Source organism: Trachurus trachurus, assembly GCF_905171665.1.
Source record: "Trachurus trachurus genome assembly, chromosome: 15".
Classification (NCBI taxonomy): Eukaryota; Metazoa; Chordata; class Actinopteri; order Carangiformes; family Carangidae; genus Trachurus; species Trachurus trachurus.
Window position 1 is genome coordinate 15,602,917 of NC_139906.1, and position 26,866 is coordinate 15,629,782.

Genomic DNA, 26,866 nt, shown 5'->3' on the forward strand with positions numbered 1-26,866 from the left:
ATTGAAACTACCAACTGATTAGCCTATAGGATGCTCCTTCTGCTGCTGAGGGGGAGAGAGAGGGAGGGGGGAGAGAAACAGAGGGAGAGAGAGAGAGAGAGAGAGAGAGAGAGAGAGAGAGAGTCTGTGAAAACTGTAGGCTATGTTGATGCTATGGCAACATTATTCCTCTAAAACTTATGTGACAGCAAATTACCTTTGATTTGCATTTAAAAAAAAAAACGTACTAGAGGAATAAAGTAGAATAAGATTAATTACTGAAGCACATTAGGCTACTTGAATGGTAGACCTATGTAGCTATAAACGATTTACCACCTGAAACTCAGGCCATCAAAGTTAGGCTACTTAAACAGGAAAGAGGGGAAAAAGCCAATTCTGTAGATAAAGACGTCCGTAGTTGCCCACACTCATAACTTCATGATGAGCATGTTTTGAACTTCAGAGTAGGTCGTGCCGCCACCGCCATCTTGGTTGTTAATGGCTGCCAATAACTTGCTAATGGATGAAGGTGTAGAGAGGATATTTTGGTGTATGTCGGTTTGTGACACCACCTGTCTTTCGAAGCGATAAGTCCTCAAATTTCAGTAAAATGTCAAATAAAATGTTTCATTAAATGTCAATTGGTGTGTTGTAACCCTGCAGTCACAGTCATAAAAAGGACATTGAGTAGGCTGCATGAGGCCAAATCATTTTTCTCAGCTGTAAAAGTTGGTATTTTAGTGGCCATTCAAAGAGCTAGCCTACTGTTTTTGGTAGCCTACTAACCTTGTTGGTTTTTGTGTCCAACTGTCTTTATTTTAGTTTTTTTTTCTATCTAGGCTAAACAAACCCAACCACTTAAAAATCCATGTCCTTTATGTATGTCCAACGTTACATAGCCTATGTTGAACAGCACACGTTTTGACCTGTGGTGACAGGAAATGCACAGGTGTGACTAATAACATCACCAATGGGTCTGTTCCATTTAAGTGTCCTGGCAAACCATGTCAGGGAGTCAGCAGACATAATATTAGGGCTCAGGAACTGGGACACCTAAATACAATGCAGCCATAATTAATGTTGTTCACTTGCTGTGAAAAATGCCCATTATGATTCAGCCGAATCAACAAAAACAGAACATTAATGAGTCAGAAATTAATTAGTAGCTATTAACTGCAGGGCTATTGTATTGGCGTGTGATGCCACAATGAATCTATCTGGATAAAGTAAATGGATTGTTGATTGCATTGCTTCATACAGGGTTTACTTTGACGCATTCTGTCTATCCCTACAGAATCACTTGGCATATGTGCTGCTACCCTGTCTCAGAATTGTTACCTCCGCTCCATTCATTAAAAGATGGCACAAATGCTGTCAATCTCTGTTCTCCTGTGTTCAGATGGCCAACAGGTAGGCTAATGGCAATTTCTGATATGTCACTGAGCAGTATAGGGCATTTGCATTGTACCACAGCTATAAGACCTGACTGTATCTTCCCTGCCTGCTGCATATCTCCCTGCTGCAGCCTCACTCAACTAGTCCTCAGAGACAGTGCACTAGATGGCGGCTTGTAATTGAAGTGCTGGATAAACTGATGCCATCTTTTTTTCATCCTGAAAAGAGTGACTTTAATGAAGGCAGACATGAGACAGGGTGGTGTCACTCATCTGAATGCAATCAAGTTTACAGGGAAAGATATAGGAAAAGGGGAAGTTGTTTAAACTGAGCACACGTGGTGGTATCACATGTCTTAATCCACATGCTTATATACTGGCATGTGGATCGTGGCAAGTGCATATCCATGTGTGCAAACAACAGATGTATAGCTATTTAATGTGAATACGATCCTCAGTTTGTAACTAATGCTGTGTGTGTGGTCATACTGAAGTTTTTTTTTTTTTTTATCACAGTGGATCATTCACAGTGACATTAATCAAACTAAGAGCAATGAGACAAATCCAGCACAAATGGCACTGTGTGATCAAAATTACACATCCTCTCAGGCACACATTACTCTGGGAGTCCGACACAGACCCCATCATGAACCCACAGACAGATGAGACGTGACAGTCAGAGAGAGAGAGGAGGGCAGAACATGACAGGCCAACAATGTTCATCTCATTTATTGGAGCCAGTTAAAGAAAAAAAAAACGGCTGAGTAATCCTAGACTCACAGAGCCATAGGGGGTTTCAGGTAATCTCCTTATAAAAGCTAGGAAAATACACGCCGCTGTCAGTGATGTGAGAGTGGTTTCCACAGGTCTGATGCTTTGTCAAATGAAGGGAGGGAATCTAATGGTGGTGGCGGGCGGGAATGGCTGCAGGATGGAGACATGTAAAGATCAGATGATGCTCATTAAAACACGTATAGGCTGCTGTCATCAAAGGCAGACACCATAGACATGAGATAATGCTCTGTTTTCACGGGCCATGTTTAAAATGTTTTTATTTACTTAAAACTGTTCTTCAAGAACATTTAGAAAACATTACATGTATATTCTTTTATTCTGCTGCATATTTAGCCACACAGGATTAGGAATGGTGATCTGGTTGGTTGGTTATTGGATGGATTTGGCACAACAGCATAATACAGATTTCAATGATGTTCAGGGGATGAACTGTAATGACTTTGATCCTCTGACTTTTCATCTAATGACACTGGCAAGTTTTCACTAATCCAATGAGATATCTCAACATCTGAATGGATTGGCACAAAGTTTTGCACACACATTTTTAGTTGCCTGACTATGAAAAAAGTGAATAGGCAGATTATTCTGAATGTCAAACTATAAAGTGCATTTCACATGAATAGGCTCTGTGAGATATGGTAAGCACATCTGATTGAAGATTCAAAGAACAGTCATAACAGCAACAACAAGTCGTGTTTAATTCAAAACCAGACACAAAAAGCACAACATTGGCAGCACTGTTAAATAATGCACAGACATGGCTCTAAAATGAAAGATAGCATCACTCAGGGAAAGATAAGAGGTAAGAGTACTTATAAATAATGATCAGGATACTTTTCTCTGTTTAGTGTGATGTGGTCACAGTTCATCATGCATTCAATGACTTTCTTACCCCCGAACCTATCACTTAGCAATGCAGCCTCTTTGCCTAATGACATTCAATCAATAGCAATAATAAGGCTCATTCATGACCATAAAAACTACAAATAATCCAGTTCCTCTGGGTGTTCTACGTCAAGTCGGTTAAAGGGAAACAACAATCATACCTTTTCCGGGGGAAATACATTTGCATTCAGTGCTCAGATGCTGTGACTGACAACAAGAATAAATCAATGTAGAAAATCCTACTGAGCCAGATTACTGAATAAAATATATGTACACATGAAAATATAAAGGTACAGTACTAGCCTATATGAATCTCATGAAAACATACAATAAGAAATAAATACAGTGCTACCAACTTATAGATTTTGCTAGTGCTGCTAACTTTCTGTAAATCACTGAACAAATAAGATACTGTTAGATAAGGCTTGTACTGCTGAAAGCCATGAACAGTGTCACACTGTAGTTTTCATGCCATCAGTTTTCATGTTTCTCAGATTATAGCCTGCAGATTTTTATATCTGCATTGGATCATTTGTGAAACATTGTTTTAAAATGGTATTTATGGATAAAGGCCCTTTTCAGTTAACCTGGTTTAAGCTTAGTCATGTTTTTTTTTTCTTTCTCCTCTCTTTGATTTTTCAATGTCCCAAATATTTAAAAAACTTCAAGAAACCCTCAGATTTTACTTTTAAGTCAAGGTCTGCCAAAAGCCGAGAGTCCAACACTCCATTAAGATAATATTCAAAGCATAGGTTATTTAAAATGGGTAGGCCTATGCAAAGTGTTAATGCTTTGATAAAGAAGAGTGCATCTCAGCAAAACTTGCCAAACATCACAGTTTCTCCTGCACCCCCCCTTGAGAGTACAGGTCTGCTTCTGCTTCCTCCAGCAATAAATCAAAAAGTAAATGGAACAATATCCCAGCTCTGACTTCAGGTGACGCTGGCACATAGAACCAAACAGGGTCCTGTGCAGAACTAAAAGGTTCCTGATAAAAACAGGGCTCAGATGACACAGGAATGAGAGGCTGCATGCAGGGATGCTTAGCAGTGATATGCAATGATACTCTGTTTCTCCTTTAATTAGAATCATGTCAGCTAACACCCGGTTTTCATGTCATGAACAATGATTAAAAACAATGAAGCATCCAAGATTGTCACACCACAGCTTCAACAAAACACGTCAGCTTCAGTGAGGTGGATCCTGCTCTCAACAGTATGCTGTTGCTATAGTTACAGCCTGGGAAACACAATCCAGGGATCCTTTTTCCCCGTTTCTGAATTAATTAATGACAAGAGCATATTCAAAAGAGCCCGAAAAACAGGATTGCATCTGAGCTTGCTCAGGTGTGAATACATTGCATTCTCCACTTCCTCTAAGTGCCTTATAATTGCTCCAGGTATTTTCACACCAATTACTGAAACAGATAGTTCTCTGGAATAAAAAATGTGAGAAGACAAAGGTTTTACATTGTGATTCACTCTAATGCACCTCAGATTAAAGCAAATTGTTCCCAGAAAAAAAGAAGAATCCATTCTTAACAATCCATTTGGTAGTAGATTTATTATACATGAATTACATAGCCTGAGGCTGGCCAGCCTAACAGCTCTCTCAGGCCTGTTTGAATTGTAAAACACAGAGCCTGTCACGCTTTATTTCCTCTTTTCCATTTTACTTTTTTTTCCATGACATGGCACAAATAATGTTTTACCCCAAACAGTGTGGTGTTGAAGCTGAAGCTGAATTGAATTATAAACTTTGAATGCTAAGCGCGCGCACACACACATAAGGAAAAAAGAGAAATACCAGTAAAGTGCACAGGCACATGAATGAATGCATGTCGGAGACAAAGTGTTCATGGGTACAATCACTCAAAACAATAGGTGCACTCAGGCATAAACATTTTCCACACTCACACACCACACTGGTTCGCAGCTTTGTAATCTGTAATTTTAAGGCTGCAGTTTGTCTGTAAAGTAATGAAGTGGCGCCACCACGTGGAAGTCTACGATACATTACACCATTTAGTCCAGGTCCTGCTGTGCCACCAATTTGGCAAGCATATAAAAGAACTAATTTGAGGAGTCCTATTTCCTTCATAATTGTTTAAACCAGTTCTACTAAGTAAGTCTACTAAATACGTTTTTTTTATTAAATGATAACATGGTAGAATAACTGGATGTCGTTTTCTGTACATAAAGGATCAAGTTTTGTTTGGTGGGTTTTGAGTATAAAACTTAATTTTGGGCATTTTATATTGCCTGTGTTTGAACAGCATCCCATTAAATTACATGGATTAGGCTCACATTCTTCCATGTTCATCAGGTTTATCATACACACATGCTATTATTTTCAAAAATATCCTTTAAATGGAGAGAAAAAACTACCCACTCACTGTATGTACATGGGGCCCACCTCTTAACCAAACTCTGTTTTCAGGGGTGGGGGATGGTCTGTGTGAATAGCTGCATAGATGTCAGGAGTCAAAGGAGTTGTTGGGACAGACAAGGCTACAACTCAAAAACTCTGGGTTTAAGTTCCCCAAAGATTAGATTAGATTAGATTAGAGTTTGATGACAAAATAATGAAAGTAGCCTACCTCAAAGAACACAGTGGCCATGCGCACCACCACCACCACCACCACTATCACACACAAGATAGACACATGTTTAACCAAATGATTACCAGTGTGAAACAATTAACACAAGTAGTCTAAGTACCTGAGTACACACACCAACAACCTCTTTGAAGAAAATCAAGGTTTTTGTCTTTTTAATTTTATTTACTGGTATTTATTTATTTTTACAATTTTATATTTAAGGCAATCGGCTACAATTCTATGATAAATTATGTCTAAATATGATTATGATCCATTATACCATTAATTTACCTGGAGCTGAACTATATGAGTTTGTCAGGTTTGTGAACAGGCTTCAGTAGAACATGTAGCCTATCAACAAAATCCTCATTTAGATACATCAGTTTTTGACAAGCTCCAAAATTCATCGTCAGCATTTCTCATCGAGTGGCCTAATAAAAAACAGGCGAGGCCTACGTGTGATACGTGTCTCAAACAGCCATTCACAGGAATGAGTTTTTCCCCAGCTTTCATCATCTCCCTTTTCTCCAGAAACAAAAAAGGGGGGGTGGTTTTCATTGTTTCAAAACCGTTTTCATTTTTCGGCATTTTACTGTCTAATTTCGTAATTAAAAGTTAAATTATTTCAGGAAAAACTAAAACTTGTGTCTAGTTTGACTGTGGGGGGGTCGGGCGCCTGCTGGGGTCGGGGGGTTGGGGGGGGGTCCTGGCCTTTGCCTCATCAAAGGGACCAGAAAATGTTACCAGGCAGGGTAGAGAGCCGAGGACGTGAGCTCAAACCTCATTGGATGACAAAAGCAGTGGGCGGGGCCTCCAGGCTTGGGTATTTAACGCTTTGTTCCATTGTTACAGTGTGTTTTCCAGCTGGCCTGGCTCTGGAGTTTCAGAGGGGTCCGGTGTTAGAGGATACCACTGCACTTCTTTTGTAGTCTTTTTAAATTATTTTTTTACACTCTCTTTTTTTATTATGTCTTTTTCATGCAACCAGTCTCTGGACGGCAGTTTTCCTCCCTCTCCAGCGGAGGACAGAGGGTCCAAGCGGCTGTCCTGGGGCAGCCTGCTGCAGAGGCTGACTGAGCTGAAGGGGATCAACCAGAGGGTCGCAGCAGAACAGTCCTGCAGGAGTGAAACTGGTGAGTGCTGCTGGCTATTGTCTGAGCAAACCCCATTTATTCATGTTGTTGCAAATAGTGCATAGGTTTTCCTTGATTGTTTGGTTTGCTTGCACATGAAAATATAGACACAATGAAGTGATAAAGTACAAAGAGGTGGAGGAAGAGATGTTTTTTTGATGACCTACTTATATTTTTAATCAGAAAACTGTACTTAAAGTTTAAGGTTAAAAACTGCACAGGATTTAATGTATATTCCTTTGTTTTATAGGATCTGTGGCAGACATGTCTCTGTCAGAGGCAGATTTCTTCTGTGATCCCATGGAAGAGACATTAGCTACAGAACTTGTACAAACCATTGCACAGAGCCTCAACAATGCATCCGACATCCTGAGCTGCTCCAAACTCATTTTACCAGACTGCCTACTGCACTCCATCAGCCAAGAGCTGCTTCATCTGGCTGAGAGCGAACCCTGCGGCCTCAGGGGGGCACTCATCGACTTGTGTGTGGACAGGGGAGACCAGGGGTCCCTATGCACTGTGGACCAAATAGCAGTGGACGCCACACTGGTCCCAACCTTTCACGTCACTCTGGTGCTGAGGCTCGAGTCAAACGGATTGTGGCCAAAGGTTCAGAAGCTCTTCAAGTCCCCGCAGACATCATCAACACCTCTGAAGCACAGGCACACTCAGAAGCTGAGTACGAGCTTCAGAGCTATTAAAAGGAAACTGTATTGTTCAGGGGAGCTGCTGATTGAAGAGTGCTGCTGACCAAGCACTACTCTTCCTCCCTGATAAGCTGAACAAAACACATGTGGACTGTGAAGAGAGGCATCACATGTAAAAAGGCAATGACAAAGAGGTCCTGAAGTAGCACATACACAAATCTGTTCACTTACAGCGGGGAAAATAAGTATTGAACACGTCAACATTTTTCTCAGAAAAAATATTTCTAATAGAGCTATTGACATGAAATTTTCACCAGATGTCGGCATCAACCCAAGTAATGCACACATACAAAGAAATCCGAACATTAATGTCCATAAATTAAGTTATGTGTAATAAAGTGAAATGACACAGGGAATAAGTATTGAACACATGAAGAAAAGGAGGGGCAAAAAGGTATGGAAAGCCAAGAAAACAGCTGGAGTTTGTCAGTATTTAGAATGTAATCCTGTCTCCTATCAGTGCAAAGTCATATCTGCTGGTTTAGTCCTGATTGATGCCTTTTAAAAAGGTTTCTCACCACCAAGGTGTCAGACAATAAGAATTGCATGGTGGGCAATGGCAAAGAGCTGTCTAAGAGCTGTCTAAAGACCTACGCAGCCAAAGATTTCAAACAGAAGAGTCAAAACAATAATCAGAAGGGTTCCCTAACAGTCCAGGACACTGGTGGAGAGCTTCAGAAAGATCTGGAATCAGCAGGTACAGTTGTTTCAGAGAAAACAATAAGTAATGCACTCAACCATCATGGCCTCCATGCACACACACCATGCAAGCCATGGCAGTTGAGTGCATTACTTATTGTTTTCTCTGTAACAACTGTACCTGCTGATCCCAGGTCTGTCTGAAGCTCTCCACCAGTGTCCTGGACTGTTAGGGAACCCTTCTGATTATTGTTTTGACTCCTGTTTTGCAATAGTAAGGTTGTGTAGGTCTTTAGACAGCTCTTAGACAGCTCTTTGCCATTGCCCACCATGCAATTCTTATTGTCTGACACCTTGGTGGTGAGAAACCTTTTTAAAAGGCATCAATCAGGACTAAACCAGCAGATATTACTTTGCACTGATAGGAGACAGGATTACATTCTAAATACTGACAAACTCCAGCTGTTTTCTTGGCTTTCCATACCTTTTTGCCCCTCCTTTTCTTCATGTGTTCAATACTTATTCCCTGTGTCATTTCACTTTATTACACATAACTTAATTTATGGACATTAATGTTCGGATTTCTTTGTATGTGTGCATTACTTGGGTTGATGCCAACATCTGGTGAAAATTTCATGTCAATAGCTCTATTAGAAATATATTTTCTGAGAAAAATGTTGACGCGTTCAATACTTATTTTCCCCGCTGTATGTATCTCTAAGGTTTCCCTGGAACCGACTTATGTCTCATGGCAGCTTCACACCTGGCTATAGGTGACTCAGCAGTGAAGATTCGTGTTGAAACATGGATCGGTTTGTTTCCTATGAATGTAAAGTCACATCCTGAAGGGAATGACTTATGTATTTGATAGTCAAACAACTTGTGTCTTGAATTTTTAAAACTTGAACATGAAAAAAATAAATTATTTTCTTCTATATTTTATTTTGTCTTGGTTTTCTTCTAATTCTATATTAATCAATGACTGTGTGCCATTTTCATATGACAAACTAATTCTAGACGGTGTACAACATCTTAGTTTCAGGAGTTATTACAGAGAAAATAAACACCAAATTATTTGATATAAATTTGAAATTAAGTATGCATGGTGTCCATTTTAAATACACTTCCTTCTGTTTCAGTGTGAACACTATATCCTTGAGAACTGCTCAGTATTGTGAACAGTATGGCTCGGATCAACTTCTTATAAAAATGACATGAGAGTGTGTGTGTGTTTCTTATAAAAGAGGAAACATGCACCCATCAATCATTGGACAAATTTAATTCAAAGAAACTTTTATACAATTTTTTAGCATGTTAATTTAATAAATATGGTTTACTTTTATTTGTGCAATGATTTTCAATACTTATGATCCAACAGACTACAAGCGAATCCACATTATAACATTACAGTATATGATATTAACTTCAATAAACCCTGCACTATTAAAAGTAAAATGAATATTTACATTGGTAAGAACTATAAAAATTACACACTTTCCTTGTGAGTGGCTCAGACATCTGTCTATGAGAAGGCCATGAGGTTTCTCAAAAATATTTTAGGAAAACAAAAAAAAAAAAAAAAAAAAGAAAAGAAAAAAGATTGGGACAGAGAAAGCTAATCTTAGCAGCTTTGTAACCGTTCAAATATGCTCTTACTTTCCACCGTGCTGCCCTGCGGACTCTGACCATTCTGAAGAAACTAGAGTAAGAAAATGTCAGCAGTCCACTCAAAGCCTCTCACAGTTCTACAGGAAGTCAATCTACACAGAGTTGCAGAGAGGTTCCCTGATGAGGTCTGCTGCCCACTGCACGTAAGGCGTTTTTGATTCTCTTGGTTTGCTGCAGAAATATGCTCCAATTTGAGTGGGCTCCGACCGATTTCTTCTAATCAGATTCAAGTACCGATGAACCTGAAGAAAACAAAGGAATCAATCATAGTTGTTAAATAGTTGAAGATTCCTATACATGCGTACAACCAAGAAAGTTACAGTTTCAACATAAGGGATTCATTATCACTTTTGCTTGTGCAATTCTCAGTATTACCAGACCAGCTGCAGAAGGAAATTGATCACAGCATAAGCATTCAGAATTTTACTTGTCTTAAGTAAGTATTTCCTATCTTCTAGATAAGTTATAGGTTTTTGGCTTTTGTTTAAGAAAGAAGTTGCAGAGACTTGACCCTCACTTGATAGAGCTGTTCCTTCACAGTGACCCATTGGTTGCCTTTATTGATGTCTTTCCATTTGTTTGTTCTGACATCCCATGATACTGCAATTACGATGGGGCCAGTTTTAAAAACTCTTGCTGGTGTAGTAAAATGTTTATGGGAAACTTCAACAGCTGACGTTTGAAAAACAAAAATAAGGCTGATTAAATGTCCACAGGAATGGATTCAAATGAATGAAACTTAGTGTGTATGACGCTCTGGATGCATTAGTAATTGAGTTCTGTCACTGCAGTGTTCGTGCAACTTACCCATACATGTGCAAGTGGTTTCTATCCATCCAATATGACCTGAATCTCAGATAGTCTGGAGCAGCTGGGCGTGCCCATTCTCTGTGCCCTTTGGTACAACTCAGAATCCCCAAAGTAACGGGCACGGTACAGTAAGCCTTCCTCTGAAAACACAAGAGGAGAGTATGAGAGCAGGCATTGGTGCATTGCTTTTCAAAAATGAACTAAGATTACAACCAACCAAGAAAAGAAAGCTGCTGCAGTCCAGGTGTCACACAATTGTGGTACTTCAAATTGCATCTGATGTGTTGTGAAAAATAAAACAAGGGAAATCACCCATCTTGATAATTGATTTTTTTTTGTTAATGTGAGTTTTAAATCCTGACAAACTACTGGTAGTCAGACAAATCAAATAACTGAAATATGTCAATTTGAATTTTGATGTGTATTTTATCTGTAACTTTAAAGACCAAATGATTAAGTGGTTAATAATAAAAATATCTGTAAGATTAATTGACAATTAAAATAACTGCTATGTGCAGTGGACATGTGGTAAGGATGCCTCCAGGATGCTTCTCTAGGGAGGAGCAGGTTCAACTGCTGTAGGAAGCGGCCACGGGGCAGACCGAGGACTAGGTGCAGAGATTATATCTCCAGCCTGGCCTGGGAACGCCTCGGGATCCCCCAGTCAGAGATGGCCAATGTCACCGGGGAAAGGGAAGTCTGGAGCTCACTGGTGATCTGCTGCCCCTGCGACCCGATCTCAGACAAGCAGTCGAAGATGGATGGATGGATGGCTATGTGCAGCACTACTGTAAACTCACTCTGCTGCTTCTCCTTCCAACAGTTGTTTCTAAGATTGGAGATGTAGTCCTCTTCTACACTTCTCTCAACATTCTTCAGGTTATTTCCCGAATGTTCCTCATTGAAGCGGTCTCCCACGTAGAAAGGCACCTTCAGGTGGGATGTATGCCTTTTGTGAATATGTCCAGCTGACCTGATGCACAGAGGAGATGTGACAACACAGAGTGAGACAGAAATCGAGACATTTTCACACAAGCCCAGTGAGATCTCTGCGTGTCTGAACCACTTACGGGTGGTAGCTAAGGCTGTAGGGAGGCTGGGTGACCATCATCTGACTGAGGGCAGAGACAATGATGAGGATTAAGATGGGCATCAGCTGGACAAACAGAGCCAGACCTCCCTGTTCAGAGAGAAAAACAACATTTGATTAACAGTTTATGACAGACAACACAATCCATCAGCTGCTACAAAATCCAAGAGTATTAGTACTGAAATATTACAGACAGGACTTACATCTCTCTGCTGTTCTCGTCTTTCTTGCCTATTATGATGCGCAAAGTGCATTCTTCCGTTCCTGTAAACATGTACGTTGCCTAAAGCGAATTTGAAGAAATAGAAATTTAAAAAAAAAAAGACATAATATGGCACTCAGCAGTGATGCAACTCAAAACCACGTGAAATCAAGGCCTAGGAGAATGCAGGTTTTTAGTCAAATCAGTTACTAAACACAGGTTAAAAAATCATCCACTACATAGGAGGAACATTTACAGCTTTCAATACACATTGTGCTTTTACCTAGAATCATGCTGAGTAGAGGGGATTTATTACATTATACAGCCGGTGACATTGATGTAGTCACGTGTAGACAAGAGAAATAACTGGAGTCTGTGTTTTCATTCCAATGATATACAGAGGCAAACAGAACAAACAACCAGCCGCATTCATTCCACTGTGTATCTGATAAAATCAATCTTGTCATATGCTTGTAAGATGTTAATGATAAGATAACGACTCTGCCACCATGCACTTTGCCTTACTTGGCACGGGCAAAACACTGTGGTTTTTTTTTTTTGTTTTGTTAGTGGAAGTGGAAAAGCCAAGGCGTGGCTAGAAAAAACTGAATATGCACGAGGCTGAACAGCCAGTCGGACAACTTTTTCTTGCTTTCCATGAAAATGATCGCTGATAAGATGACAAAACACAAAAACTAAGAGTGAAGGAGAAACAAGCTCTGGTTGCTTTGTGTGGCTTGCTCTGATACTGAATGGTTTACTCAGCCATGCAAATATGTTCCTCCCCAACATTATAATAAAACTACTTTTGCCTTAATGACACAGCACAACATCGCAGCTGAGACCACATTCAACCGGCCTCTGCTTACTTGATGGGAAACCTCCACCGAAGAACATGTTGAAGAGGTCCTCCGGTGAGATGTCTGCTTCGAAATCACGATGGTGTCTGTGTCTGGTTGGGTGTGACCTTTCCTCTCCATACTGGTCATACTGCCTTCGTTTCTCAGCATTACTCAGAACAGCATAGGCATTACCGATAGCTGAAAGTCACAAACACACACACACATGAAAAACATGTGTGCTTTGCAAACCTACATTTGAATATTTTACATAAATAAGCAATTGAGAGAACTTGTATATTACCTTTGAATGCCTCTGTGGCTCCAGGGGCATGATTTTTGTCTGGGTGAAATTTCAGGGCCAGTTTTCTGTAGGCCTTTTTAAGATCCTCCTCAGAGGCGTTTTTTTCAACTCCCAGAATTTGGTAGTAGTCTTTACAGCTCTTAATCCTGCAGACACACAAACCAGAGATGGTTAATAGATTGTGGAAAAAAGGAAACCCATGAAAACACTGGACGGGAACCAAAATATGCACCTTTATTGATGGAAAGTGAAGTGATGAAACAAACACAGACCAACCCCACTATAAATGTTCTGCACTTTTATCTTATTTCTGACGATGCTATTTTCTCTCTATAAATACCAGACAACTGCAGTCTTAGAGCGAATGGACAAGACACCAATGTTCAGATATTAAAGACTGAATTTAACATGCTTGTTTTTCTTGTGAGGGTATTTGCACAACCACATGTCACAGGTGCAGTCTTTGTGTGATGTAAAACATTACAATAGTTTTATTAAAATGAACATCCCACGCACTGCTCTTGCTCAGTATAACTGTTTAAAAATACTTAAGACAAAGGTCAAGAGAGACTGAAATGTTAGGTTGATCAATGAAATTGTGAGGCTGAGCAAGATCAGTGGGCGGATTATGCATCTTTACAAGAATATGCATGCTTTTAAATTCTTTCTACTTAAATTATAGACATTATGTTCCACCATTTAATGCCTGAAATATCACAGCGGATTATTCTTTTCACATACAAATGATGTCTTTTCTGCTTTAATGTTGCAGAAGTAAAATTAAGTTATCTGACTCTTTCAGCTGAGTGCCATGAGCTTCTATGATCAAAACAGATGGCGATTAATTTTTCTGTAGTTGGCCTACAGTATGTGAGTAATGGACTACTCCACTAACACCACAAAACATATCTACATGTGCACTGACTTTCTGACAGCATCCAGCTGCTCTGTGGTGTAGGGTTTGGCTGAGTCTGTGGCTCCCTGTGCAGGACCCTCAGTCTGCTCCCCGTGGCTGCGGTGCCTCATGGTGGGCCCTTCTCCATTCACGGGATTGCCATTCTCCTCTGGAGGCTTTCCGTTCTGTGTTAATGACTCCAGTAAGTCTGTAAAGGAAGAGATGCCATGTTAACTTGCTCCATATTTATAATACAAAGAACCATACTAGACCGGGTTCGAAACAGGGATATCTTAATAATCTATTGGACACAAATCTCCACAGAGCATGTGCCTATGTAACAGCTATTGTGGCCTTCTGTTCAAGCTGATATGATTAAACTCAAGGAGAATGTGTAGCCACAACCCAGATCTTCAAGAACTGATGCAGCTTCCTCCATAGATACTAAACCCAAATAATGGTGTGAGACAGCTGTCTTCAATACCCTAACCTTTGTCTGTTACACTAACAGTGTAATCTTACTTCCCGGTAGACCCACGGGTAGACATACAATTAAATTCAAACATTAAGGCTGATTTTCTAAAATCTGCATTGAGTGATACAATCTTTAACAATATAGCCCAAACAAAATAATCTAGATAACTTTAAACCTCACGATACCATGGGGCGGCTCTACGATTTGTCATGTAGGCCTTCAATGCTGGGTATAACGTTACACCACTGTAAGACAGGTAATGTAAACAACACATCCGTGGCCATATTATGCGAGGATGTCTACCGTGTTCATATTTAGTCCATTAAGCCACTAGCACAGTGAGCTAACGGTTAGCCTAGCAACAGCTTAACAACGAAGTGTATGTAAGAGTCAACTGCGGATAAATAAGCACCAGTTTAAGACAATATGTGACCAAATACAACCGAGAGATTGCGACTACGGGGCGGAAAAGACTACAAGTACCAGTGTAAGCCAGCTGGTGTAACATTAACACGGTTATGCTAACGTTAGCTGATCTGGTTACACTGCCGTGGCCCAGTGGTTAAGACATAAAGAAAACACCGACGAAACAGCAGTTTACTCGACGTACTTTTGGCTCGATCTGTCGGAAACAAGCGCTGTGCCTTCTCCAGAAACTTCCTAGCTTTGTCTGCCTGGTCGTTGCTGATCGCGTTTAGGGCTATTTTAATGCACCGCTCCGCTTCGTCCTTGTTTGAGTCCATCGCGATACGGCGGAAATGTTTACTTGCCCTGGGACGCACGGAGATGACGTCAGGAAAGCGTTCGACTCGTGAATTATACGTTCTGACGGTCGAATGCGAATCGAAACTTTACAGACTAGCACATTTATAAAACCTTTACAGTCAGTGAGGTTCAATCATAACCCATATACCGGTAGCTACCATTTCGACAGTCTGAATGGCTTTGGCAGCTACAAGCAGCAGGTCCGTCCTATTTGTTAAACGCAAGATTTTAAATTCTTTTAGGTTGTTTTCAATCGACTACACTTATGTAGCTGGTTCTGGTCAAGGTAAACCACCATCCAAGAAACGGGGGAAGAAAAATCACAAGAAAGCTCCCTGGACTGATGATCTGCCTTGGGTAGACAGGCTGGCTGATGCAGTAACCCCTCTGTGGAGGCTGAGATATGATGAGCAACTCGAGGTCAAGCAAAAGCAACAGGAAAGGATACTGTCCCAGCTCTCTGGGTATCTTGCAGGTGACAACCAATCACAGTCCTCATCACCGGTGAGAGGTAAACCCAGCTTCCCTGTCCTGCCTATTCTACCATCACCTGTTAGAGATGGCTATCGAAACAAGTCTACATTTTCTGTGAACAGAGGAGTGGATGGGAATACAAAGACGGTTGGATTTTACGTAGGCACTGGCAAGGCAGGCAACATTGTCTGCGTCAATGGTGACCACCTGCTCAACATGCCGGAGAAGCACAAACAGGTTGCCAGATGCTACCAGGACTTCATCCGCCTCTCTCCCCTTGAGCCCTGCCTGCTTTTCCACACGGGGGGTCACTGGAGAGAGGTCACAGTGAGGACCAACAGAGAGGGCCGCACCATGGCCATGGTGTACTTTCATCCACAGACATTTACCCCAGACGAAGTGGCTGCCCACAAAGCTGAGCTGGTGGATTACTTCACGCGGGGTCCAGGATCTGTCTGTCAGCTGGATTCACTGTTCTTCCAGGAGAGCAGCATGACTCGCTGCAGTCATGAAGAATCCCCCTACCAGCTCCTGCATGGTCAGCCACATATAGAAGAAGAGGTAATAGGGCACAATTACAAAGAATCCCTGAAGGATCTCACATAGCACAGACATTTGGCATTGCAGTTCAACAGATGATTGAAAAATAATTTCTTCCTCACCAGACACAGGCCACATCTTTTAAATCTGATATCAACAGACAGGAATATCAGACAGTTAATAATTTAGAGCAGCAGTGCTGACCTGTCCCAATCATTATTATCCATATAAATGGTAAATTTATGATACAGTGGACAGTGAAAAACACAAATTGCATAATAAGACGTATAAGACTTGTTATTGATCCCACGCCACGTGTGGTAAAATCACTTGTAACAGTAGCAAAGAGTACAGGACGCGTAAAGAGTAAGGAATAAGAATATAAAGAATTTACTATGTACAAACATATATAAAAAACAAAGATATAATAATAAAAATTAATTTTATTTATAAGCGCTTTTACAAATGCTCAAAGACACTTTACACTTTAAAAATCATAAAATAGAGCAATTCAAATTGTAATTCAGTTAAAACAGCAGAGACAGTATAAAACACAAAAATTATATATTAATAAAAGCTAATTTAAAAAAGTGTGTTTTGAGCATGGTCTTGAATGTTGGGAGGTGTGTGCAGACACGGATGGGTTTGGGGAGTGATGAGTGGTCAGGATTAACTGGCCTGAAGTGTTTTGGCTCACTGGGATGTGTAGTCTTGGGAACTGGAACCACACAAGATGTTTTCCACAGGAGCTGAACTCTTTCCAGACTGAGGCTCAAGTTGATAATGCATTGTATGCCTAATGCCTATATTGTGTTTTTTTCAGTTTCCTGTCCCTAAGTTATTTTGTGATTTACAGGTGCTGGGCTTCAAGTTCCGAATCTCTGCCGATGCCTTTTTCCAGGTGAACCAGGCCGCTGCTGAGGTGCTGTATGGCAAAGTGAGAGACCTGTGTGTCCCAAACACTGAGGAAGGTGTAGGCCAAGAAAAAGATGGTGGTACTCTTCTAGATGTTTGCTGTGGGACCGGTGCTATGGGCATTACCATATCCCCCAGAGTGGACAGAATTATTGGTATAGAGCTCATAGAGCAGGCCGTGGAAGATGCAAGACACAATGCAGCTCTCAATAATGTACTGAACTGTGAGTTTATCCCTGGGAAGGCAGAGGTGGTGCTTCCAGGCCTCATGCCTCAACTGAGCTCTGGAGGAGGCCTTACAGCTGTGGTAAACCCTGCTAGGGCTGGCCTGCACTACAGAGTGGTGCGAGCTTTGCGAAATGAACCCTCTATCCGCCGGCTGGTCTATGTTTCCTGTAAACCGGATGGAGAGGCTATGAGGAACTTCAGGGAGCTTTGTTGTGCACCTGACCTGCGGAAGAAACTCAGAGGAGAGGCCTTCTCTCCAACTCTGGCTGTACCTGTTGACATGTTCCCACATACCCCTCACTGTGAACTGGTGCTACTTTTTGAGAGGTAGCAAAAGTTTGTGTTAAGAGATGTGCTTTGACCCCTCGCCAGCTATGCTGTGTAGAGCTAACATGGTGTTATATAATGATGTACATATGCCAAATGATAATGGAAGTGATCATAACTACAAAAATTGTACACCCCCACACTTATGTTTTCACTTGCTGTCTGTGCTGCAACAAATAAACCACTCCAACAATTTTATGAAATTATGTTTGATGGTCATATAATTGTGCACACTTCTTATTGCCCTGCTTCTTTGCCTTCCCTGCAGTAGCTGTAGTTGTACAGAAGGTGGTGCAATTACAAATTATTTGGCTTCATACTTTGAGGAACATGTGCCTAAAACAGCTGTTGCACAACCTCTGGTCTAAGGTCATCCAGTTCACTAAAGGTTATAATAATGTGTGTACAGTATGAGTGGTCCAATTTTTTTCCCCAAGAGGTTACCTCAGTTTGTATGTGGGAGTCATACAGTATTGTGACATCGCTCAGAGATCGAATGTTCTTTTATCTCCTGGGTGAAGTAATGGGATGATGATGATATGTACAAGGTCCTCCAGACTGCAATGAAACAGGGAAATGAACTTTTTTTACCCACACAACAACTGCCAACAGCTGTGTCGGGGTTGATATCAGTCAGCCGTACATTTCTGTGGTACGATGTGCTGCAGAAAGCAAAGATGAACTCCCCCAAAAAATTCAAATCATAACTGCAAACTGTAACACATACTCCCACTTCTTGCAGCTGCTAATGTCTTCTAATGGAAAATGTAACCACAGTTGGGATATTTTGGCAGTTTACAGTTCACAACCACAGCAGATTTGACTAGTTTTTAAATAAGTGAAAACAGGAGCTTGCAGAATTACAAAACTCCACAGTAGCCAGCCACATATGTTTTTCAGATGACAGTTGCGAGTCAATGTAAAGGGCCCAGTCACACTATATGCAAATGTTTTGTCAAGGCTGTGACTGTCTGCCATTGCCGCATGACATCACGGTGTCATGTGAGCTGACCTCTTGTGTTTGCCACCTTCTGCAACGTTTCATCAGATTAAAGAGTCGCATAAAGATCTGACTTTCTGATGGTGGGGAAGAAGAGGGAGGGCGGTAGGCTAAACATCAGTTAAAGCAAACAGCCAATGGGACATCCAGAGACGGTGGCATCAACTTCCCCCCCATCGGAAAAAAAACTGCTTTATAACCACCTCCGAAGAGGCCGTAAGAGGATATTCCAGCAACCGTGTATCAACGCACTGCCGCTCTTTTCTTTTCGTTTTCATTTTTTTCATCTGCACCCGGATCCCCCGCAGCGGTGGTAGCTTCCTCTGTAAGGAAACGCGGCAGGAGAGCGCACGGTCGGTGAGTAGGCTCCACTATTGTAAGCAGCTGTTTCAATCAAAAGAAACTGAATGGACATTTTTTTTTTAACAGAGAGACGCCGAGTGTCGTTTATATTATGAGGGGTATAAAGTACTACCCCGCTGCTCGGTACATGAAAACTATGCCCCTCCTCTGCTACACAGCGGTTTTACATCGTGTCGTCGCTGCGTATTACTGTACAGCTGCTGTGAGGGAGCTAGCTGTGCTACATGCTACATGCATCACTGTTGTTGTACCTGTGGATGCTAACACGGCCGGAGGAACCGTTTATTGGGCCCTGGCGCGATAAATCAGCCGGGCACCTGCTGCTGCTGCATACATGACAGCTAAATTATTTTCCCCAACAGGTCATAAGATAACTGACAGTCAACTCTGTGTTCTTGCCCCCCCCTCCACCCTTAAAAAAAATGACCAGCAGTTTCCTGGTTTCCACAGTTTTATGATGCTCATGCAATGACTTCAGGTTTTTGACTGTTGCTAGGACAACAACCAGATTCAGACTTCGTTTTGGTGCCAAGGACGAGAAAGAACAATAATTGAGAAGATAAAGGTACAAAAATACAACTTAACATTAACAAATACTAAATAGAGAATAAATTATTGAAAAAATGTGTACAATATACACATTTAATCATAAAAAATAATGTTTTATGTAAATAGGAATCGAGGAGGACATTTTACGTCCTAATTCAACAATATTGTGAATTATTGGCAATTGGGCCTATTATTTTTTTGTATTTTATTAATTGCCTGTGAGTATGATAGAAATAAAATATTTTTATACCAAATTGGCTTGTTTTAAACTAAATGTTATGATATTAGTGTTAATGTTGACATTGTTTTATAATCTGTAAAATGTAAAATAAAGAACGAGTCGCATGTTGTACCTCAGTAGTGCAAATTTGCAGTTGATCACATGATACAGAGTGAACCTGGGGTATTTGGGGCCGCAGGGGGTCTGGGGGGCTTTGGGAATCATCCCTTTAGCCCTGTTGGTAATCCCACCTTGACCACTGAGAATAAGCACATCATGCCATTACATCAAGCGCTGGTGGTGATATGTGATGTCAAACAAGTAACATCCTCTTTTAGACCCACCCTGCAACAGCACGTCACGATCATAAGACATTGAGAATTTGTATAATGAGGCATTTTGTGTCTGTCTCCTTCTATGCGCTGTTTAGAAACGCCTATAAGCCTGTGGCATTATCAGCCAGCACGGTGTGCCTTAGTTGAATAACGCTGGCATGTTTTTTTTTTTTTTTTTTTTTTAACCACTATTTCCATCACGGCGCTGCAGCAGCTGTGGAGTTAAACCGCGAGCTGCTACATGTACGCAGCCAGCCGCCGTACCTCTCTCTCCCTCTCTCTCTCTCTCTCTCTCTCTCTCCCTCCCTCCCTCTTTCTCTCTCTCTCCCTCTCTCTTTCTCTGCATCCCGCTGTGCGCATTCAACTGAGCAACTTCTCCTCTTTTTTCCCCCTCCTGCTGCGCACTGCTGTTGACAGAAACCCCCCTTCACAGCAAAAATGACCGAGACGGAAACCAGGACTGTCTGCGCCGGCAAACATCAGAATGGCGATGCCCAGGCGACGGAGACATCGACGGTGGAGGATGTTTTTGACGACACCTATAGAGAGAAGGAAGGTCCCAAACCGCCGAGGACGCTGGTGTGGAGAAATATCATACTTATGGTCCTCCTACATAGCGGTGCGCTTTATGGACTGGTTGTCTTTCCCTCCGCATCGATGTCAACTCTTGCATGGAGTAAGTATTTGGTAAACACTGGGGGCAGGCTGGGCTCTGCAGCTCTGCAAATGCCACAGTAGGAGAACAGAATGTGCTGATGTTGTGTGATCGTTGCTAACTACTGTACAGTGCAGCCTGAGGGGTCCTGCCAGTGGGAATAATAGAGAATGAGTCACTGAGGTTTTGTAATTTCCTCTCACACATCCATGCTTGTATAAGTATCCACATCTATTTAGTCCAGATTTTATGAGCTCAAACCTGTAGCTGATTGTGAACTGTTTGGACTTGTTGGACTCTCCCAGATCATAAGTCTTTAATTTGCAGTGGTAGGAGCCATAATGTTTGCTGAATAATTAAAATATGTGGCCTATATGTATCTGTATTTAGATACAGACTATTATGGCATGACTCGAATTCCTAAACAGTCTCAACTTTGTTTCCACGCTGGCACTGCATAATTTTCCCCTCTCTTTGCAATGCTGAGCTGCATATTATTTCACTGGGGAAGACAAAGCACAATCACCGTACCCATAGACATCCCATTGTGAGCTGTGTGGCACCACAACAGAATGCTCTTTGCCAGTCCGAAGCCCCCGGTTCTCAAATCCCGGGTAGTCTTGTCTGGGCTTCACATAGAAACACATTCAGCAGTTTTAGAACAACAAAATTGTGAGGGCAGACCTGCACGCTCCCACACCGTCCCATCTCCCAACATAGATGACTTTTTCTCTGAACAAAGAGGCCTGGGTGTAATGGAAAGAACATGGTGTCCCAGTGACTCTGCTCTCAGGGGTGTAAAATTAATCTAAGTGTAGGTGTGACGGTTTCCCCTAAGATACCTGTCCTCTTCACCTCTCCTCCTTCCAGCTGCAGTGTGCTACCTCATCAGTGCCCTCGGTGTGACTGCTGGTGCACACAGATTATGGAGCCACAGATCCTATAAGGCTTCTTTTCCCCTGAAAGTCTTCCTCGCTCTCGCCAACTCAATGGCCTTTCAGGTAATACAGAAAAAAAATTCATATTCCATATGCTTTGCCTTGCAGATTGATATATGTGTAGATCTTTTGCTATTTTTACATTCATTAGACAAGAAAAACCTACAGTTTTACAACTCACAAACATGGCAGGAAGCTGTTTTAATGTTTAATACTCATTACATTTGCCATCAAACAAGTGTATGATTTCAGTAAAATTGTGTAATCTGTGTGATGTGCATCTATTGTTTTGTTGCCACATGATGGCTGACCTTAATCTGATGATCTCAAACTTTCACCCATATGGGTAATCCTCTCCTTCTCTGCCTGTCCCCCGTGCGTGCAGAATGACATATACGAGTGGGCGAGGGACCACCGCGTCCACCACAAGTACTCAGAGACAGACGCAGACCCCCACAACGCTACGCGGGGCTTCTTCTTCGCCCACATCGGTTGGCTGCTTGTTCGCAAACACCCAGACGTCATCGAGAAGGGACGGAAGCTGGAGCTGACGGACCTGAAGGCGGATGAAGTGGTTATGTTTCAAAGACGGTGAGAAAAATATCAACCAGAGATGTGCACAAAACAGAAACCACCAGAGTCCACATGTCATCAGCTGATGTAATTGCTGAGGTGTACTGGATTCACAGCGCCTGGCTGGTACTACATTATTGTTTCACAGTGGTAGATATATCTGTTACAAATATCTGCCAGAATTTTTTATTTTTTGTGTGGATACACATTTTAATGTTAAAACTAGTACACAATGCTAGCATCCATCCATCCATCTCTTCAAAATACACATCTTTGCTACCCAAAGCATGTTTATAATTGTCACAGTATCTCCTCCATCAGCGCTGAGTGCTGCCACTGTTAATGCAGACTGCGTACATGTAAACCTGTTGACAGGGTTTGTGAGTGGCGCTCTGTCTCAACATTAAAAACCACTTCCTGACTGGCACACTGTACCACAGGATGTGGTAGTCTGGGTCACGGTGACCATGACAACACTCGGTGACAAATCTACTGATAAGGCATGTTTTCACTCAGGGACTGAGTCACAGCGTATCCATGCAGTATTCACCAACTAGTCATTTGTCAACATTTCTACCCTTCTGGAAACAGTCCCAGATTTTCATTTGTGCTCTCACGCGAGGGGGCTTATCACTGGCACAGAGCGAGCCAATCAGAAGGCGCCGTCAATTGTATACTGTGAACTCATGTTCGAATTGTCAGATGACAATCACTCTCAGTTCACCTGACTCTTGTGAACATAATATCTCAGGCAGACCTGGAGGAAACTGCTTTAAACGTCACGCAGTGTTCACTTTGACGCAAAGATGAACTGAGTACTAAGTTTAACTAAGTTTCTTGGTCAAAGGTCAGTGTGACCTCACAAAAAAAAATGATAGTGATGACATTTTGTATCCAAAAGGTCAACTTCACTATGACATAGTTATGTTACGTCAAAAACAGGTCATTATTTAGCTTTTATAACTTAGAATCACAAGGAGAGATTTTGACCATATTTCCTGCAACATGAGTGGTTGTTAAAAGAATAACAACCATGAGGCAGGAAATCTGGTTTGAGGCTGAGATTGAATAAAGTATGAATGGATGTTCTTTCATTTCAGGCACTACAAGCTCTCTGTGCTGATCCTTTGCTTCCTCGTGCCCACCTTGGTGCCCTGGTACTTCTGGGGCGAGTCCTTGGCTGTAGGATACTTCGTCCCTGGGCTCCTGAGATACGCCATTGTGCTCAACGCCACCTGGCTGGTCAACAGCGCCGCACATATATGGGGCACCAGGCCTTATGACAAGACCATCAACCCCAGGGAAAACCCAATGGTTGCTTTCAGTGCCATAGGTAAGGACACAGCATGGTGATTACTCGCTATTCATGTCCCGTTATATTCTGACTACATAAGCATTTTTGTGTAATTCAGTATCTTTGTGTGCCTGAGGGATGTTTCAATTATCTTTTCATCACTTGTTGAAGGCTTGTCTTGTCAAGTCAACCACGGTGGGGGCTCTCTCAAAGCTGATGTATCCTGGCACCAGTGGTGGGACTGTGTGCTAATCCTGATGTTTGTTTTGTCCTGGCTGTGACAGTTAGCTGTGGTCAGTGCTCAAGCTGTGCATTGAGCCATTTTTTGTTCAAGTTGGATGTTGATGTTATTTTTGGTAAGTGGATTTGTTTCTGATGAGTCAAGACTTTATTTGTAGTGGCTGACACCATGGGGGTGTGATGCAGCAAATAGTACTGAGCATTGTTGGCTGCAAAACAGTGTGAAATTCACAAGCTTGACTAAAGATTGCATAAGAATCAACTGGGGGGAGAGGGAGGGGCAACTACTGGAAACAATTATGTTCCTGAGTCTGTTTCACCTTTTAAATTCTCATCCATTGTGTCATCACTCAGAGCATCTGTAGCGTACAAACAACAAGTAAAAACTGTAGCTGCTTGTTTTGGAAGCATTTTCCACTTGAATTTATACAGATACGTTTCTGATGAGTCATAAATCAGAGCCAATAAGTTACAGTACATTGCTACATTCATAAACGCTGCACCAGAGTCTCAGATGAACTAGGGATGAAAATTACATTCTAGCTAACTCTGGTGCACTTAATGAGCTGTGCATTGTCCCTGTCAATTAATAATAAATCAATAAATGCCCTCAAAAATGTATCCAGCAAGCTCTATCATCAGCATTAGCTGTGTGTGCTGCAGAAGTAGGAACTTGTTGATTGGATTGTTGGTTGCTGGCTGCAGTTCTTTGTGGGATTCAAGGTTTGTCATATCTCCGGAAGTTGTTAATGTCTTTTCATGACCCTCAATTTCCTTTTTTACACCGTATATTCTCATGGTTTGTGCTGTTTATTGAACTTTGCGTTAAAAAAAGAGGACTGTTTATTACCATGACAACTGTAGGACACCGTAATAATTATATGAGCTAATTTGCCAAATCTGATTTTGGTAGCTTGTAAATTACATCATGCGACAGTCAGCTTTTTAAGATTTTCAGAGCCAGAAATAAGTCTCCAGTTAACATCTGTCACATGCTGGCAGTGGCTGGTTTGTTGCTCCACCACAGCCCTCTCTCCTGTCTTCAAGTCACTGTAAATTCACCATATGATTGTTGTCGATCTTATCATGTCTGTCATTGTGTTGTACATACATATCTATACATATCTACTGCACACTCAAGTCAAACTTTTTAACATTCTGCAAAACACTCAAGTTGTATTTTCTGCTTTCAGGGGAAGGTTTCCACAACTACCATCACACATTCCCCTTCGACTACGCTACCAGTGAGTTTGGCTGGAGGTTCAATCTCACCACTGCCTTTATAGACCTCATGTGCTCCCTGGGTTTGGCCAAGGACTGCAAGAAGGTGTCGAAGGAGCTGATAGTGGCCCGCATCCAGCGAACAGGGGACAGCAGCTTCAAAAGTGGCTGAGTCACACTAGCTACAAACTCTGCACGTGAAAACCGATGTGTCGAACCAAGACCGAACGTAGCAACAGGTATAGCAGCATTTCAGTGGTGGGGTGGTGATTACCATGCTTCTGATTATAAGTTAAACCTCTTCCTGAGATTAATACTGGCTTTAAAGAGTTATAGACCTTTCCATAAATCGTGTGGGTCTCTTATAAGTTTTGGAGTGTCCTCACTGACTATTAGCCACAGCCAGCCACTTGGCTACATGTGCAAGCACAGCTTTTTTTCACCATAATACCAAACAGGCACAAAGACAATGACAAAGGCAAATTGGGATTTAAGTCTCTTTTTGGCAGCAGTAGGACAGCCAAACAAGGTCTGCGTGAGTGGTGCGTAAAAGCAGTAATTACAGAATACTTTACTGTATCTCTTATTTATTAATGTGCTATTTATTAATAGTCTTTGGCACTTTGAAAAGCTTTATTGAAACCCTTAACAATGAGGTTTTTCTACAAGCAAGACTGAGGGCCTTCCGCTCTAACTTCTGTCAGTAGTGCTTTGTTTCATTCCACAGGGAGTGGAGTTTAATCTTGATCTTTGTTTGTCTGTTCTATGCTAAGGTTTTTCTCTATTTTTGGTAAGCTCGTAGTCTTACTAAACCAGATGCTGCTGTGTTCAAGGCCCATGTTAAAAGCCTCCGGACTGAAACACAGAATCAGATGTCTCACTCTTAATATGAAAAGAGAAATATTTGCATTTATTTTGTATTCATTTGAAATGAACTCTCCCTCTCCCTCAGATAAGGCCAACGAGGCATGTGTAGAAGGTGCAGTTACCTTTTTGTGCTGTGTGATATTATTGAAACATACGCCAGGACTCTTGCCCAAATGCCTTATGGGGATTGCACACCTGTTTAAAAAAAATAAATAAATAAAAGTGCAAGTCATGGAAATAAATTAGGGCTTAAATTTTCTGTCTAATCATGGTTGTTTGGTGTCTGTTTTTGGGGAAAACATGAAAAACTGTAATCCCTTATTTATAATGACAAAGAGGGACCATTCAACAAATTCTGAAAAAATCTATGATTTAAAAAATTTAACTTTGTGTAACCAAACAAATACTTTGCTCTGAAACAAGATCTAGACTTGTAATAATACCATTAATGATGCTGTTGTAATATGTCTCACTTTCTCTTTTACAGAGCAACAATTTTTTACAGTGTTAACTTCTTGAATATTGCCTTAAAAAATGGCACATTTTTTCAAAGAATGTTTTTGCCCACAGTATGTACCGTAAATAAACCAAATTTTCTACTTGTGACAAAGTATGTTTTGCTGTTTTTGTTGGAATTCTGTAATACTCCTTATTCGTATGCTGAATAAAAAAAAAAAAGTATGATCATACAAACTGTTATGTTCTTCATCGGTGGCTTTTAAGATCCTACAATAACAACCACTACTGATGATGATAATAATAATAATTATTTCATATAAACTATGCTATAAAGAAACCTGTGTTGACAAAAATACATTGCGATGTACAGTATATTCAGAAATTATATGACAACATCTGAGCTGTTTCCATTGTGTATTATTTTATACATGTTCCAATAGTGCTGCAGACTCAGATATAATTTAGATATTTACTATATTTGCTACATAT

General features: G+C 41.2%; 4 protein-coding genes across 4 annotated transcripts; 3 read left to right on the forward strand and 1 right to left on the reverse strand.

Annotated features, from left to right (window-relative positions):
• Positions 1–6,619: 6,619 nt before the first annotated feature.
• Positions 6,620–7,625, forward strand: LOC310998630 (DNA damage-inducible transcript 4 protein-like; the record flags this gene model as incomplete). Its single annotated transcript, XM_083988777.1, has 2 exons — positions 6,620–6,785; positions 7,036–7,625. The coding sequence occupies 2 exons, from the start codon at positions 6,620–6,622 to the stop codon at positions 7,533–7,535; spliced, it is 666 nt and encodes a 221-aa protein (XP_083844903.1). The 3' UTR covers positions 7,536–7,625.
• Positions 7,626–9,393: 1,768 nt separating this feature from the next.
• On the reverse strand, positions 9,394–15,210 carry dnajb12a (DnaJ heat shock protein family (Hsp40) member B12a). Its single transcript, XM_083988281.1, has 9 exons — positions 15,025–15,210; positions 13,970–14,147; positions 13,045–13,190; positions 12,771–12,941; positions 11,903–11,982; positions 11,680–11,789; positions 11,410–11,582; positions 10,607–10,749; positions 9,394–10,041 (listed from the first exon to the last, which is right to left on the reverse strand). The coding sequence occupies exons 1-8, from the start codon at positions 15,155–15,157 to the stop codon at positions 10,628–10,630; spliced, it is 1,113 nt and encodes a 370-aa protein (XP_083844407.1). The 5' UTR covers positions 15,158–15,210; the 3' UTR covers positions 9,394–10,041; positions 10,607–10,627.
• A 29-nt stretch (positions 15,211–15,239) lies between these two features.
• trmt2b (tRNA methyltransferase 2 homolog B) lies at positions 15,240–17,829 on the forward strand. Its single transcript, XM_083988280.1, has 2 exons — positions 15,240–16,214; positions 17,050–17,829. The coding sequence occupies exons 1-2, from the start codon at positions 15,354–15,356 to the stop codon at positions 17,665–17,667; spliced, it is 1,479 nt and encodes a 492-aa protein (XP_083844406.1). The 5' UTR covers positions 15,240–15,353; the 3' UTR covers positions 17,668–17,829.
• A 995-nt stretch (positions 17,830–18,824) lies between these two features.
• scdb (stearoyl-CoA desaturase b) lies at positions 18,825–26,611 on the forward strand. The gene is made up of 6 exons (XM_083988346.1): positions 18,825–19,020; positions 20,548–20,806; positions 21,656–21,786; positions 22,109–22,314; positions 23,397–23,629; positions 25,024–26,611. The coding sequence occupies exons 2-6, from the start codon at positions 20,569–20,571 to the stop codon at positions 25,221–25,223; spliced, it is 1,008 nt and encodes a 335-aa protein (XP_083844472.1). The 5' UTR covers positions 18,825–19,020; positions 20,548–20,568; the 3' UTR covers positions 25,224–26,611.
• The last annotated feature ends 255 nt before the right edge of the window (positions 26,612–26,866 follow it).